The 13,854-nt window shown below is 44.6% G+C and overlaps 1 protein-coding gene across 1 annotated transcript in view; it reads left to right on the forward strand.

The window, feature by feature from the left end:
• The window catches only part of ZZEF1 (zinc finger ZZ-type and EF-hand domain containing 1), a 148,937-nt gene that overhangs the window by 124,609 nt on the left and 10,474 nt on the right, over positions 1-13,854 (forward strand). The window contains exons 43-52 of the mRNA XM_012810946.2: positions 1,473-1,672; positions 3,014-3,133; positions 4,974-5,165; positions 6,192-6,292; positions 7,929-8,064; positions 8,172-8,531; positions 9,900-10,043; positions 11,850-12,018; positions 12,183-12,281; positions 12,989-13,154. Coding sequence (XP_012666400.1) covers positions 1,473-1,672; positions 3,014-3,133; positions 4,974-5,165; positions 6,192-6,292; positions 7,929-8,064; positions 8,172-8,531; positions 9,900-10,043; positions 11,850-12,018; positions 12,183-12,281; positions 12,989-13,154 — 1,687 coding nt within the window. The remainder of the gene's footprint in view (positions 1-1,472; positions 1,673-3,013; positions 3,134-4,973; positions 5,166-6,191; positions 6,293-7,928; positions 8,065-8,171; positions 8,532-9,899; positions 10,044-11,849; positions 12,019-12,182; positions 12,282-12,988; positions 13,155-13,854) is intronic.

Genomic DNA, 13,854 nt, shown 5'->3' on the forward strand with positions numbered 1-13,854 from the left:
TATCCCCACCCCACTACAACCAGGACACTTCCACTTTCACTGGCAGGAAGATAAAATATTCCCAGCTCTGTGAATTCCAGGAATTGTTCTGCCTGCTGCTGTTTGACATTCTTTCTCCTGTCCTAAATAGTTTCTTCTCACATATGTGCAAATCAATACTCAGGCAACAGCTCATGAGGAACCGTCTGTGGATCTCTCCCTACCCACCTCTCTCTCCCCATGCATCTCCCTTCTCTGTGATATTCTGCCAAGTAAATTCTCTAGCTGCCTTGATTTCCTTGAACTCTTATGTCTGCCTCTTCAATTCATTGAGGCTACTAGACTCTGCTTAGATTTCTGCTCCCTGCTCCATAGCCGAAAAATTGTCTCCAGATAGTTGGTGTTACTAGATAGCTGACCGGATTCGTGTCTCTTCTCTCAGAGATCATAGGCCTGTTACTACCTATTGCCCCATATCTGCAAACCATTATTTCGTATTTTTATTTTTGGTGTTCTGGTTAAGGTAGAAGAATAAATCCAATCCCTCTTACTACATCTTGTTTGGAAGTAGAAATATCACGTGTTTGTGAAGCTCAGTTAAGTTTGGGAACTCATCCTAGAAGTGCTGCGTACCTCATTGCTGAATATCACAGTGGTCCCCTTCGACATACTCCCCTTGGGAAATTATGCACCTAGTCCACCAGACCATCCACAATCCAGTACCTAGTCCACCCTTCAAAGCAATTTTGGAACTCTTTTTCTGGAATGGCCTTTGGAGATGTTGTCGTACAAAGTCTAACAGTTAAGTTCGTGAACTCATCCTAGAAAAAGTGCTCCCTACCTCACTGCTGCACATCACTGTGGTCACCTTCGAAGTACTCCCCTTGGGCATCTGATGACCATAGTATTCAGCAATGAGACACACACTTGCTTTTTCTAGGATGAGTCCATGAACTTAACTATCAAGACCTTGTACAGTTTCTTTTTTTTCCAAAGACAGAGTCTCACTGTGTTGCTCAGGCTTGAGAGCAGTGGTGTGATCATAGCCTAAAGCAGCCTCAAACTTCTGGGCTCAAGTAATCCTTCTTCCTCATCCTCACAAGTAGCTAGGACTACAGGCATGTGCCACCACACTAACTAAATATTTTTATATTTGGTAGAGACACGGTCTCACCTAGTCTCAAATTTCTGGCCTCAAGTGATCCTCCTACCTCAGCCTCCCAAAGTCACATATACCACTTTTGAGAACTTTGTTAACACCTTTGGAGATCTTCTCATATTTAGTAGTAGAAATATGAATTGTCCTCACAGTTGCTTAGTGGATTGGTGGCCATAGACAAGCTGATCTTAATGTCTAAGATTGAGCCTGGGAATTTTGTGTTTCTGCAGTTCTTACTTTAGTAAGACATACTGCTATGGAAGAAACTTAGCTGCAGGAAGCATTAACTGTACTTTTTGTGCTTTTTCTCTTCCTGCCTGATGTCATTCTTCAGTGAAGGACTACCAACTTGTCCAGAAGGGTGGAGGACAAGAATATGGTGATTCTCAGGCCCAGCTCAGCCAATATTCCCAGCACTTTGCCTTTATTGCCAGTCACCTTCTGCAAACCAGCATGGACAGCCATTGTCCTGAGGCAGTAGAAGCAACTTGGGTCCTGTCCCTGGCCCTCAAAGGATTATATAAGACACTAAAGGTAATGATGAGCTTCTTCCATTTGCTGGTGCATCTGGTCCTCACTTCCTTCTCTGAATAACAGCTCATTTGTTTCATTGTAGGAGATGAAAGGAAGAATAAAGGGGTCTGGCATTCCATGGGATCTTTGAGTAATAGGTTTGGCAGTTAGGATGGGAAGAGGTAGACAAGATAAAGAGTAGGGTGATATTTGGCATAGAGATGAAACACCTTGACTTGGGGAACTTCTTCCGATGTTCAAAGGCATTGATTGGGAGGAAGGATCTTCTAAGGAGGTGCCTTTCAGTTCACTTTTATGACATCTTCCCAACAGAGCTGTCTGTTGGGAAGGAGCACAGGTGAAGTTTGTGAGTTCCTTGGCTTTGAAGGGTGCTTGGTGACAGCACTGGTAGGGAAGTCATGGAGGGTCTCAAGCACCACAGGACACTAGACTAGGTAGCATTTCAGCTCTGGTCTATCCCTGAGAGTTTGTGTTGAAAGGTAGCATTTCAGCTCTGGTCTATCCCTGAGAGTTTGTGTTGAATGGCGTTGAAGACTCCATTCCTCTTCTGCGTCTTTAGTTCATGGCATTTATCACAGCATACTCTTATTTCAGTTGTTTATCTTATACTGGGAAAGGAAAAATAAATTCCTTGAGGATAAGGATCATTTCTGCCTTTAAATCCTTCATACAGTAAACATTTATGGAGCACCAGTGGTCACATGGAACTGAGTATATACAGTGGTGAACTAGAAAGAAGATCCTTGCTTTCATGCACCTTGTAATCTAACAGACAAACAGACAACAGAGAGCCTGTAAGGAAACTGCCATGAGTCAGAAAAGGTCTTTCTGAAGAGGTGAAATTTGAAGTGATAGATAAGGAGTCAGTCTTGGGATCACTGCAGAGTGATTCATGCAGAGAGAATAGTAAGCTCTGGTCCCCCAAAGTGGAGAAGGCATGGTTGTCAGTGAGCAGAAAGAACAAAACCTTCAGGGCTTTAGGATAGAGCAAAGAGTGGGGTGAGGCCAGAGAAGCAGAAAGAGAGCATTGTAGAACTTCATCAGCCATGATGAGGGTCTTGGACTTTACAGGACATTGGGAAGTTTTGGAAGGTAGAGAATAGGGAGTAACATAAAATAGGCTTCCAAAAATACTTGTTGAGTGAAGGAATTAAAGAGTGAATGACCAGACAGAGGTTATGGCTAAGGTTTGGTATTTCATTCTCCTGCTGACTCTGGGATTTTCACTGGGTCAGGGTGGGCTACCGGCCAAGCCTGGGCTCTGAGAAAGGCTTGCTTCTCTCCAGCTGACCTCCCCTTCACTCTGAGGTAGTCACATATCATTCTTTTTTTGCTTGGCAGGCTCACAGTTTTGAAGAGACCCATGCTACCTTCCTTCAGACTGATTTGCTCAAGTTGCTGGTGAAAAAGTGTAGCAAAGGGACCGGCTTCAGTAAAACATGGCTTCTGCGGGACCTGGAGGTAAAAGACAAGGGTGGCTCCTGCTCCTGCTGCCTGAGGCAGATTTACTGGCCTGGGTGCTGGAAGCATCGGCTAGTTCCAGCTGGTCCTGCCCTGTGCACTCACTTTATACAGTGTTTAAAACTGCCCCTTGATTTTCTTTTCCCTTTTGAAAATAGAGAGTATGACACCTGTCTTCTCCTGTCAGGGAAAATAAATTTGATGTTTATTCAAAGAACATTGGTAGAGAAGTGTTTTATGGAAACACATGCTTGGCCATTATATCATGGTAATAAAGTGAACACTTGAATTATGTCCCTTCAAAGTTCTTTTGGGCTAAATTCAGCTTCTAAATTTATCTTCACATAAGTTTATTTTAAACTTATGTGAAGATTTTACTTGATAATTTTAATTTTATTACTATCCTCCACCCACCCACCCTAGACCTGAGATCTTTCTTAGCAGAAGTACTGTGGCCTAGGAAAGACTGCTGCAGCCTGGGAGTGGTGAGCAGCCACTCTCAGTACCCCAGAACTGGGACTTGAAGAAACAGCCCTCAGCTCCTCAAAGAGGATCTGGTAGGGTTTAAGGAAGATATGCTAAAATAAGTTAATGAATAACTGGAAGACTGCATGAACTCTTTTATTCTTACATGATATTTTAGATTAAAATTTATTTAAAATCATATTGCAAAAAAAATAAATAAAATCATATTGCAGAAAACTAAAAAATAATAAAAGAAAGAAAAACTCCCTATTTTACTACCAAACACAGTTACTATTAGCATTTTGTGTATTTCTTTCTTTTTTTTGGAGACAAAGTCTCACTTTGATGCCTCAGTAGAATGCTAAGGCGTTGTAGCTCACAGCAACCTCAAACTCCTGGGCTCAAGTGATTCTCTTGCCTCAGCCTCCCAAGTACTGGGACTTTCGGCACTCACCACAACACCTGGCTATTTCTAGAGATGAGGTTTCACTCTGGCTCAGGCTGGTCTCAAACCCATGAGCTCAAGCAATTCACCTACCTTGGCCTCCTAGAATGGTAAGATTACAGGCATGAGCCACCACGCCTGGCCCTAGTTTTCTTTTATATGCTTCTGTTGTACATATATAAATTTAGGTTACATGATGAGCATAATATTCAAATAAATTAAGGCCACAAGATGGGCATTTTTCTGTTTCTGTATAGTTTTAGTAACTACTTTTTTTTTTTTTTTTTTTTTAAGAGATGGGAATCCCCTTTTTGCTCAGGCTGGTCTTGAACTCCTGGGCCCAAGTGGTCCAACCTGTCTTAGCCTCCCAGTGGCTACAGGTGTGAGCCACTGTGCCTGGGCCCCATAACTACCATTTTTTGATGGCTTCATATTGATATATGTACAGTGGCTACAGGTGTAAGCCACTGTGCCTGGGCCCCATAACTACCATTTTTTGATGGCTTCATATTGATATATGTACACAAAGGTGGCTTTCAGGTTTTTTGCCACTATAATGCTTCATTGACCATATTGTGAATATAATTTTTATACATTATATTATTTTTAACAGATGAGTTACTGGGTCAAAACATGGAAAGATTTTTATAGCTCTTTACATTTTGCCAAAACAAGTTCTAAAGAGGATGATAGCAGTTTACACCGTCAGTGGAAAAGTTAATAACACAAAGGTCCTCTTAGTGTCTGGTTAGCATTTATTTGAATATAAAGTATAATTGAACATATTCTCATGTTTCTTTACTAATTTCACATTGTTTAAGGGAATTCTGATTTCAAATATTTTCTTCCCTTACATGGCTAAAGAACTGTGCAACCTTCTCACCCAGTAAATGCTCACATTCTACCCTGCCTGATTTTCTCTCTTTGTAGATTTTGTCCATTATGCTGTATTCCTCAAAAAAGGAGATCAACACTTGGGCAGAGCACAGAGATCTCAAGCTGGATGAGCAAGGAGACTCAGGGGAAGAGGTGGACCGGCCAGTCAGCAGTCCTGATAACCTGGAGCGGAAAAAGCTAGACCCACTTGAGGGCCTGGATGAGCCCACCAGAATATGTTTCCTGGTGTGTTCTTGGGTCATCTTACAGATTGGGCAAGAGGTTCTGGGGAATGGATTGTCTTTGGCTTGGGCCATGTTTTAGCCTAAACATGAAAATGCTTCAACCTGATGTCTTGAGAATTTACTTTCTAAACAAATTCATCTAGAAGAACAGTAAAGCCCCAAAGTAATAGTTCTTAACATTTTTGAGTCATAGACTCAAAAGAACCACTCTCCTGTACAATACACATTCAAGTATTTGTTTAAAATTTTGCATAAATTTCTAAGGTTTACTAATGCTCCAAGGCCCATCCATGAGCTTTCAACTGATGGTCATGGTACCTGCCTTATAATTTCTCAGAAATATCTTACCTTCTCTAGATAATCCATTCTTCCTCAGAATGATATGAAAAGGTTGAGGGCTTGGACTTTATACCACTGCACTCCAACCTAGGCAACAGAGCAAGACCCTTTCTAAAAATTTAATAAAATAGGCTGGACGCGGTGGCTCGCATCTATAATCCTAGCATTCTGGGAGGCCAAGGCGAGCAGATTGCTTGAGCTCATGAGTTCAAGGCCAGCCTGACTCTATTTCTACTAAAAATAGAAAAACTGAGGCAAAAGGATCTCTTGAGCCCAAGAGTTGGAAGTTGCTGTGAGCTATGATGACGCCATGGCACTCCACCCAGGGTGACAGCTTGAAACTCTGTCTCTAAGTAAATAAATACATATATAAAAATTAAAATAATTTTTAAAAAGGAAAAAACTATTGTAACTAGAAGAAGAGTAAACAGAATGTGGAATAGGGTGTCAGAAAAGCAGGTACTGTTAAAGAAAAGAAAATACAGTGCCCAAGTATGTCCTGATTGTCAAATTTGAACATGAGATGATTACAGAGAAGCAAGCAATGTTAAAGTACTCATAAAATGTTCTTCAATTATAACCTGTGGGTGGCTTTTGAAATATTGTCTTATCACTTTGGAGTCCAGCTTATTGATGATGTTGAAGCACTTTTAATTGTTTCTCCTCTGCTTCCTCCCTGTGCCTCCAGATGGCTCATGATGCTCTCAATGCTCCTTTGCACATTCTCCGGGCCATATTCGAACTGCAGATGAAAAGGACTGATTCTTTCTTCCTGGAGGTTCAGAAGAGGTAAGGGACATTTAAATGCTGCTGAATGTGGCAAGAGAGTGAACAAGTGGACCTGTACCTCCTGTTAGCAGCATCTGAATCAAACCCTGACAGGCCCCTCTGTAAAGTGATATGGAAGGTAACCTGGGCTACACCATGTGGGTTGTCTTCCAAGTGTGCCATAGGTTCTTCTGTAAAAACTTTACATTTGTAGCTGGCCCCTGAGAGTAAACTTGTTTTACAGATGCAGACACTGAGGCAGGCGCCAAGGTGTGTAATCCAGAGAGCAAACAGCACAGAGCAAAAGCTTCTGCTCAAGGCGTTTTGGTTATGTTTTTGTTTTTCACCAGTGTAAATTATTTTCTTTTTTTTTTTCTCCCTAAAGCAGTGGTTCTCAACCTTCCTAATGCTACAGCCCTTTAATATGGTACCTGTGGGTCACAACCCACAGGTTGAAAACCGTGGCCCTAAAGGATGATTAACAATTTTCCCTTTCTCTTGGCCAGGAAGTTTAGAGCTAGTTCAGCACTAAAGCACTTTAGTTTAGTTTGTATAGAACTTTACACACCTACAGTCTGATCTCCTCCTGCATCCCCCCTACCCAATCTGGTTTTGATTTCTTATTCTAATTTATAGTAAATTCTCATTTAATTTTTATTATATTTTATTTACTTATTTATTTTGAGACAGAGTCTCACTATGTTGCCCTCAGTAGAGTGCTGTGGCATCGCAGCTCACAGCAACCTCAAACTCTTGAGCTCAAGCAATTCTCTTGCCTCAGTCTCTCAAGTAGCTGGGATTACAGGCACCCGCCATTACACCCAGCTATTTTTTGGTTGTAGTTGTCGTTGTTTGGCAGGCCTGGGCTGGGTTCAAACCTGCCAGCTGCAGTGGATGTGGCCAGCACTCTAGCTGCTAACCTACAGGTGCTGAGCCTTTCTTTCATGTTTATATTTTCTTTTTCTTCCATGTTTATATTTTTCCATATGTACTTCTTACATGTTGTCTCAAATCCTTAGTGAGATGAAGCAGGTTCCATTATTTAGAATAGTCTAAGTTGCTTTAATGAAAAAATATGAAATATGATGGATTAAGGCAGACAGAATTTATTTTTCTCTCACACACAGTCCAGAGTAGGTAGCAGTCCAGGGTGGATGGGCATTTCTGCTCCACAGTGGCCCAGCAATCACAGGGGTGTTTCTCATTTGTGCAGTGAAAGCTCACTCACTCACACCACCTCTGGATTCCATCGCAGACAAAAAGGAACGGTAGGGAAAGAAGTGACATCCTCACTCACCTGCCATCAGCAAGAACCAGGTCGCATTGCTACATCTAGATGCTGATGGGGCTAGGGACACCATCAAGTAGTCACCTCTAGCGAGGTAACTCCATCTCTTGCTAAAATTACAAACTTTGTTTCTAAAAGAAAGAAAAGGAGAATGGATTCTGGTGAACAGTTTGCAACTACTGCCACAAGGATGTATGGGCATATCCATGTGTGTGAATGAGTCTTGAATTCAGTTTGTAAAATATAGAACGTGATAATGTAATTGTGTAACAACAACAAACTAATCAACATGTCTGTCAAGTTTAGTCACAGGTTAAACTCTTGGCTTTCTACACATTTGGTGCCCAATTTTGTGCTGCTTTTCTTTAGGTTTGATGGAGATGAGCTCACCACAGATGAAAGGATACGGTCCCTGGCTCAGAGATGGCAGCCCAGTAAGAGTCTGAAGGTAGAAGAGCAGATTGCCAAAGCTGTGGACACAGACATGATTATCTTGCCGTGCTTGGTATGCCTCCCATCTTGGACCAAAGTGTCTGTACTCCCACTCACCCCTGCCCCCCAGCCCCCATGTAAGAAGGCCAGGCCTTTGTAATGGTGGTCTTGGGTTTGCAGTCTCGGCCTGCACACTGTGAACAAGCCACTGCAGAAGCGAACCCAGTGACCCAGAAACTGATATCCAGCACAGAGAGTGAGCTGCAGCAGAGCTATGCCAAGCAGCGCCGTAGCAAGAGCGCCGCCCTTCTGCACAAGGAGCTGAACTGCAAGAGTAAAAGAGCCATCCGGGACTACCTCTTCCGCGTGAACGAGGCCACCTCTGTGCTGTACGCCCGCCATGTGCTCGCAGCCCTGCTCGCGGAGTGGCCCGGGCGTGTGCCCGTGAGTGAGGACATCCTGGAACTCAGTGGTCCTGCCCATATGACCTATATTTTGGATATGTTCATGCAGCTGGAAGAGAAGCACCAGTGGGAGAAGGTAGTTAAGTAGACCAGGCTTCTCTTATGACCCCAGGGTGTTTGAACAGCTGCCTCTAGTGCGCGTTCCCTGGAGTGAGGCTATCTTGTGCAGCGGTGCAGCTCCCTGACAGGTGTGAATGCAGCAGAGGCAGGGCCACTGCTTCCTCTCCCAAGGATTGGCCCAGAGCTGAGCTCACATCTTGGCACAGACTTGATGTTCAGAGAGAGTGTTTGAAATTAAGTCTTTAATTTGTTCTTTTAAAATATTGTTGGCTTAGCAAACCTTCCATAGGGCTAGAAACTTCTCTTCTTCCTCCTGCTGCTTAGAAGCAGAGGACCTGTTGCAACAGAAAATATCATAGTATCAAGCTTAGGAGCCCTGGGTATGTTTTCTAACTGAGCCAGAAGTCACAATCTTCCCACTTTCCAAGTACGGAATTTTTTTTTTTTTTTTTTTTTTTAGACTCCCATTCTGTTACCCTGGGTAGAGTGCTGTGGTATCATCAGAGCTCACAGCAACCTCAAACCCTTGGGATCAGGAGATCCTCTTGCCTCATACTCCTAAGTAGGTGGAACTACCCGCAGCCACTGTGATGCCTGGCTAGTTTTTCTATTTTAGAAATAAAAATAGCTCTTGCTCAGGCTGGTCTTGAACTCCTGAGCTCAAGTGATCCTCCTGCCTTGGCCTCCCAGAATGCTAGGATTACAGATGTGAGCCTCTGCACCCAGCCCCAAGTATAGAATCTTGAGGCCCATTCAGTACTTCCTCCTTCAACCTGCCTTCCACCCTCACACACACATGCAGTTCATGAAGTTAATTTTTCCTCTAAGCCTTTACCCATCTAAGAGCACTAGTTTCTAGATCCCTGAGGTCCTTGCGCAGTCAGCCTCACAGCCCTGGAGGTGCTGGCAGATTTGCTGTGGATATATTTATCTTTTAGAAGGAGCAGAAGGGACCCATTGTGCCCCTACTGATCTCTCCCCCAGACATGGCCTCCCCTGACACCTGCCCCCCTGGAGCTCTCAGCTCTGCACTCACCCAGGCATTGACCACATTGCACTGTAATTATTTACCTATAAGTCAAGCTACCTGTTCGACTGGGAACTCTCCAGGGACCAGGGCCATCTCTGATTGGTCCTGTTAATTCTTTCGGACCTCCTTGAAGTAGGATCCTTCTGAAAGGACTGCAGCATTCTGACTGACAGCAAGGGCCTGGTGGAGAGAGAGGTGGCTGGTGGGGTAGGTCTTGCGGGTAGGGTCACAGAGGCTTGTTCTGGGCCCAGGATGATCCCAGCACCTCTGGGAGGGTGTTATATTGGAGCAGACTCTCTCTTCCTCCTAAAGCCACTGCCAGGCACTGACCTTGCCCGCCTTGTGTCCCACCAGATCCTGCAGAAGGTGCTCCAGGGCTGCCGAGAGAACATGCTGGGGACCATGGCCCTGGCCGCCTGCCAGTTCATGGAGGAGTCAGGAATGGAGGTGCAAGTGAGGGAATCAAAACACCCGTATAACAACAACACCAACTTTGAGGTACGACCTGGGGTCGGCAGACCCTGCAGGGCTTACTGAGAAGTGGAGACCTCAGCAGCTCCTCCCTAGAAAGCCCTGACCAAGGGCATGCCACCTCAGCCTGAGCTGCCATCGCCTCCTTGACAACCAAGTCTTCTCTTTTGCTGGCCTTTCTTGTTTTAGTAGAAAAAAATGGACCGCCTGGCTCTCAGGGAGAGTTCTTTTCCAACAGCAAGCTTCTTTGGCTTCATGGCGAGGTAGTTGAGTCTCAGGTCTTAATTCTACCATCACGTTCCAGTTGTCTCCCAGTGACCTGGCTATACCTTGGAGACTCCAGCCCCTGTTTAAAAATTACCAGAACTGAAAAACCTCATCTTTTCCATCCTTAACTTTGTATTTGGACAGAGAAAGGTGGAGGTTTGGATGAGGCAGGGTGGGGTAGCCTCCATTATTCTCATTGACTTAATGCCATGTGCATTTCTTTAGTTCTTTTAAAAATGTTGGAGTTGTCCAGGCATCAGCTTCTGCATGGAAGGCTCACTATAGTCCTGTTGGTAAATGACAGAAACCAGTTTGGAGCTTGGTTATTAGATTTTTTTTTTTGAAACAGAGCCCCAAGCTTGTCACCCTGGGTAGAGTTCTTACAGCAACCTCCAACTCCTGGGCTCAAGCGATTCTCCTGCCTCCACCTTCCAAGTAGCTGGGAATACAGTAGCTTGATTATTAGAAAGCTAAAGCTCAGCACCTGTGGCTCAAGCAGCTAAGGTGCCACCACATACACTGGAGCTAGTGGGTTTGAATCCAACCCGGGGCCGCCAAACAACAATGATGGCTGCAACCAAAAAATAGCTGGGCACTGTGGCAGGCACCTGTAGTCCCGGCTACTTGGAAGGCAGAGGCAGGAGAATCGCTTAAGCCCAGGAGTTGGAGGTTTCTGTGAGCTGGGATGCCACAGCACTCTACCCAGGGAGACAAGCTTGAGGCTCTGTCTCAAAAAAAAAAAAGAAAGCAAGCTGAGATTCTTTTCTGCAGAAATATGAACCCTTAACTCTCTTCCTTCCATGCCTCTTCTCTCTCTGTGTTCCTGGGCTTCATCCCCAGGCCGTGAGCCCCATATAGACACATCTTGTCAGCCACCAAGTTCCACCCCAGAGAGGACCATGATATCTCTCACCCACTTCCTCTGAGTTTCCTTTCTGACCGCTTGCTCTGGCCTGGCCCCAGCCCAGCCTTGCACCACTCCAGTGTCCAGGCGGTGCTTCCACGGTACAAGCCTGACCAAGGCTTGCTGTTGCTGCAAAGCTTTCCAGGGCTTCCCTGTGGTCCAAACAGTCTCAGCACCTTAATTTTAGTACTCAAAGTCTTCAGGATCTGTCCCTGCCAACCTGATCCGGGTCTTGTCTCACCCATCACTACTTCCTAAGCATGTGCCTACATGGCATGTCCTTTACCCCAGACATGCCAAGCTCTTCTCTGTTCCCTGAACATGTCTAAGACCTTTCCAGTGCTGCTTCCTTGCCTGAGTTGCACCCCATGTGCTCACACCTGACTCCCCCCAGCCTCCTGCCCCTCTTTCCCCAGACAGACTCCTCCTGTCCTGTTCATTCTTCATGGCACCTGACCACCTCTGAGAGGCGCTTTTTCGCCTCCCCCACACCATATTTGCAGTCAATGCCCATCTTCCTCACACCCCTGCACTGTGGGCCCTTGGAAGATAGAACTATTGCTTACTCGTTCTCATACCCCAAAGTCAGGACTTGGCATGGGGCAGGCCACAGGAAATGCCAGTGCACCATAATGATACAAGTGTTCTCTTTTCCTCCCCAGGACAAAGTTCACATTCCTGGTGCCATCTACCTCTCAATCAAATTTGATTCTCAGTGCAACACAGAGGAAGGCTGTGATGAATTAGCCATGTCCAGCAGTAGTGACTTTCAGCAGGATCGACACAACTTCAGTGGGTCTCAACAGAAATGGAAAGACTTTGAACTTCCAGGTACTAAAAAAACACTTGGTTATATAAACTCTTCACTTGAAGTGTTTAAATTTAATATCAAGAAGGGAAATTATTAGAGAATTTTAAAATGTATTTAATATATTTCATCAGAGACACCTTTGTTCTCCAGCTTCTTGATCTGTTTCTGATTGTTGTGTGTCTAGGAGATACGCTGTACTACCGCTTTACCTCCGACATGAGCAACACTGAATGGGGCTACAAATTCACTGTGACAGCTGGACACCTTGGGCGCTTCCAGACAGGTGTGTGCTCTGGTCTTTGCATTCGTGTGATCTGCCTGCCATGGTGCCTCTGGTCATTGGTAAAATCAAAGCAGGTGTTTTACCCTTTGGCTTCCACAAACTTGTCTCACAAGCCCCACATCCTTTACTCTTGAATGTGACATCCCAGATGGTTGTAAACTAGAACAGCCAGCTATAAGCTGTTCTGCCAGGGCCTGAAAAAGATGCCGTTCTCTTAGAATTTACCAAGGCTTTTTTTTTTTTTTTTTTTTTTGAGACAGAGTCTCACTATGTTGCCCTGAGTAGAATGCTATGGCATCACAGTTCACAGCAACCTTAAACTCTTGGGCTGAAGCGATTCTCTTGCCTCAGCCTCCCAAGTAGCTGGGACTACAGGTACCCACCACAATGCCTGGCTATTTTTTTGTTGCAGTTGTTTAGCTGGCCCTGGCGGGCCAGTTCCAAACCCGCCACCCTTGTTGTGTGTGGCTGGTGCCATAACTACTGTGCTACAGGCACCGAGCCTGCCAGGGCATTTTATAAAAAGGAGGAACGCAATATGTTGCTCTTATGCTATTTTTACAAAAGGCTTCATTTCTGCCAGAATGTAAATGATCACAGTGATTTTATCCTATTCTTTAAAACTTGAGCAGTTTATAAAAATGTATAATTCTTAATGTAAACACTTGTTATACTTTATTTTTAAAATATTTGTGCTTGTTGAACAGGATTCGAGATTTTGAAGCAGATGTTGTCAGAAGAAAGGGTCGTGCCTCACCTCCCATTGGCAAAAATTTGGGAATGGCTGGTGGGTGTGGCCTGTCGCCAGACTGGTCATCAGCGATTAAAAGCCATCCACTTACTCCTAAGGATTGTGCCATGCTGCACACACAGGTGAGCAGCCTTCTGGATATGAGTCTGTCAGGCCTAGGTATTGTCCACGCTGTTCCTTATTTTTTCGCTATGTTAATGACATCCTTGATGAAAAGGCATTTGTGATTTTAATGTCTTCCAGTTCATCAGTTGTTTCCTTTATAGTAGTGCTTTTGGTGTCTATTAAGAAATTTTTACAGCTCGGCGCCTGTGGCTCAAGTGGCTAAGGCGCAGCCACATACACCTAAGGTGGTGGGTTCAATTCCAGCCTGGGCCCGCCAAACAACAATGATGGCTGCAACCAAAAAATAAAAATAAAAAAACAAATAGCCAGGCGTTGTGGCAGGCGTCTGTGGTCCCAGCTACTTGGGAGGCGGAGGCAGGAGACTCACTTGAGCCCAGGAATTGGAGGTTGCTGTGAGCTATGCCACGGCACTCTACCCAGGGTGACAGCTTGAGGCTGTCTCAAAAAAAAAAAAAAGAAATTTTTGCCTTGCTCAAAGGTCTTGAAGATATTTCCCATGTTATCTTCTAGAAGCTTATTTTTCCTTTTACACTTAGATGTACAATCCACCGGAAGTGAATTTTTTTTTCTGTAGAGACAGAGTCTCACTTTATTGCCCTTGGTAGAGTGCTGTGACATCACACAGCTCATAGCAACCTCCAGCTCCTGGGCTTAGGCAATTCTCTTGCCTCAGCCTCCCAAGTAGCTGGGACTACA

The sequence above is a fragment of the Otolemur garnettii genome, unplaced genomic scaffold, assembly GCF_000181295.1.
Source record: "Otolemur garnettii isolate 467f Iridium unplaced genomic scaffold, OtoGar3 scaffold00145, whole genome shotgun sequence".
NCBI classification, from domain to species: domain Eukaryota; kingdom Metazoa; phylum Chordata; class Mammalia; order Primates; family Galagidae; genus Otolemur; species Otolemur garnettii.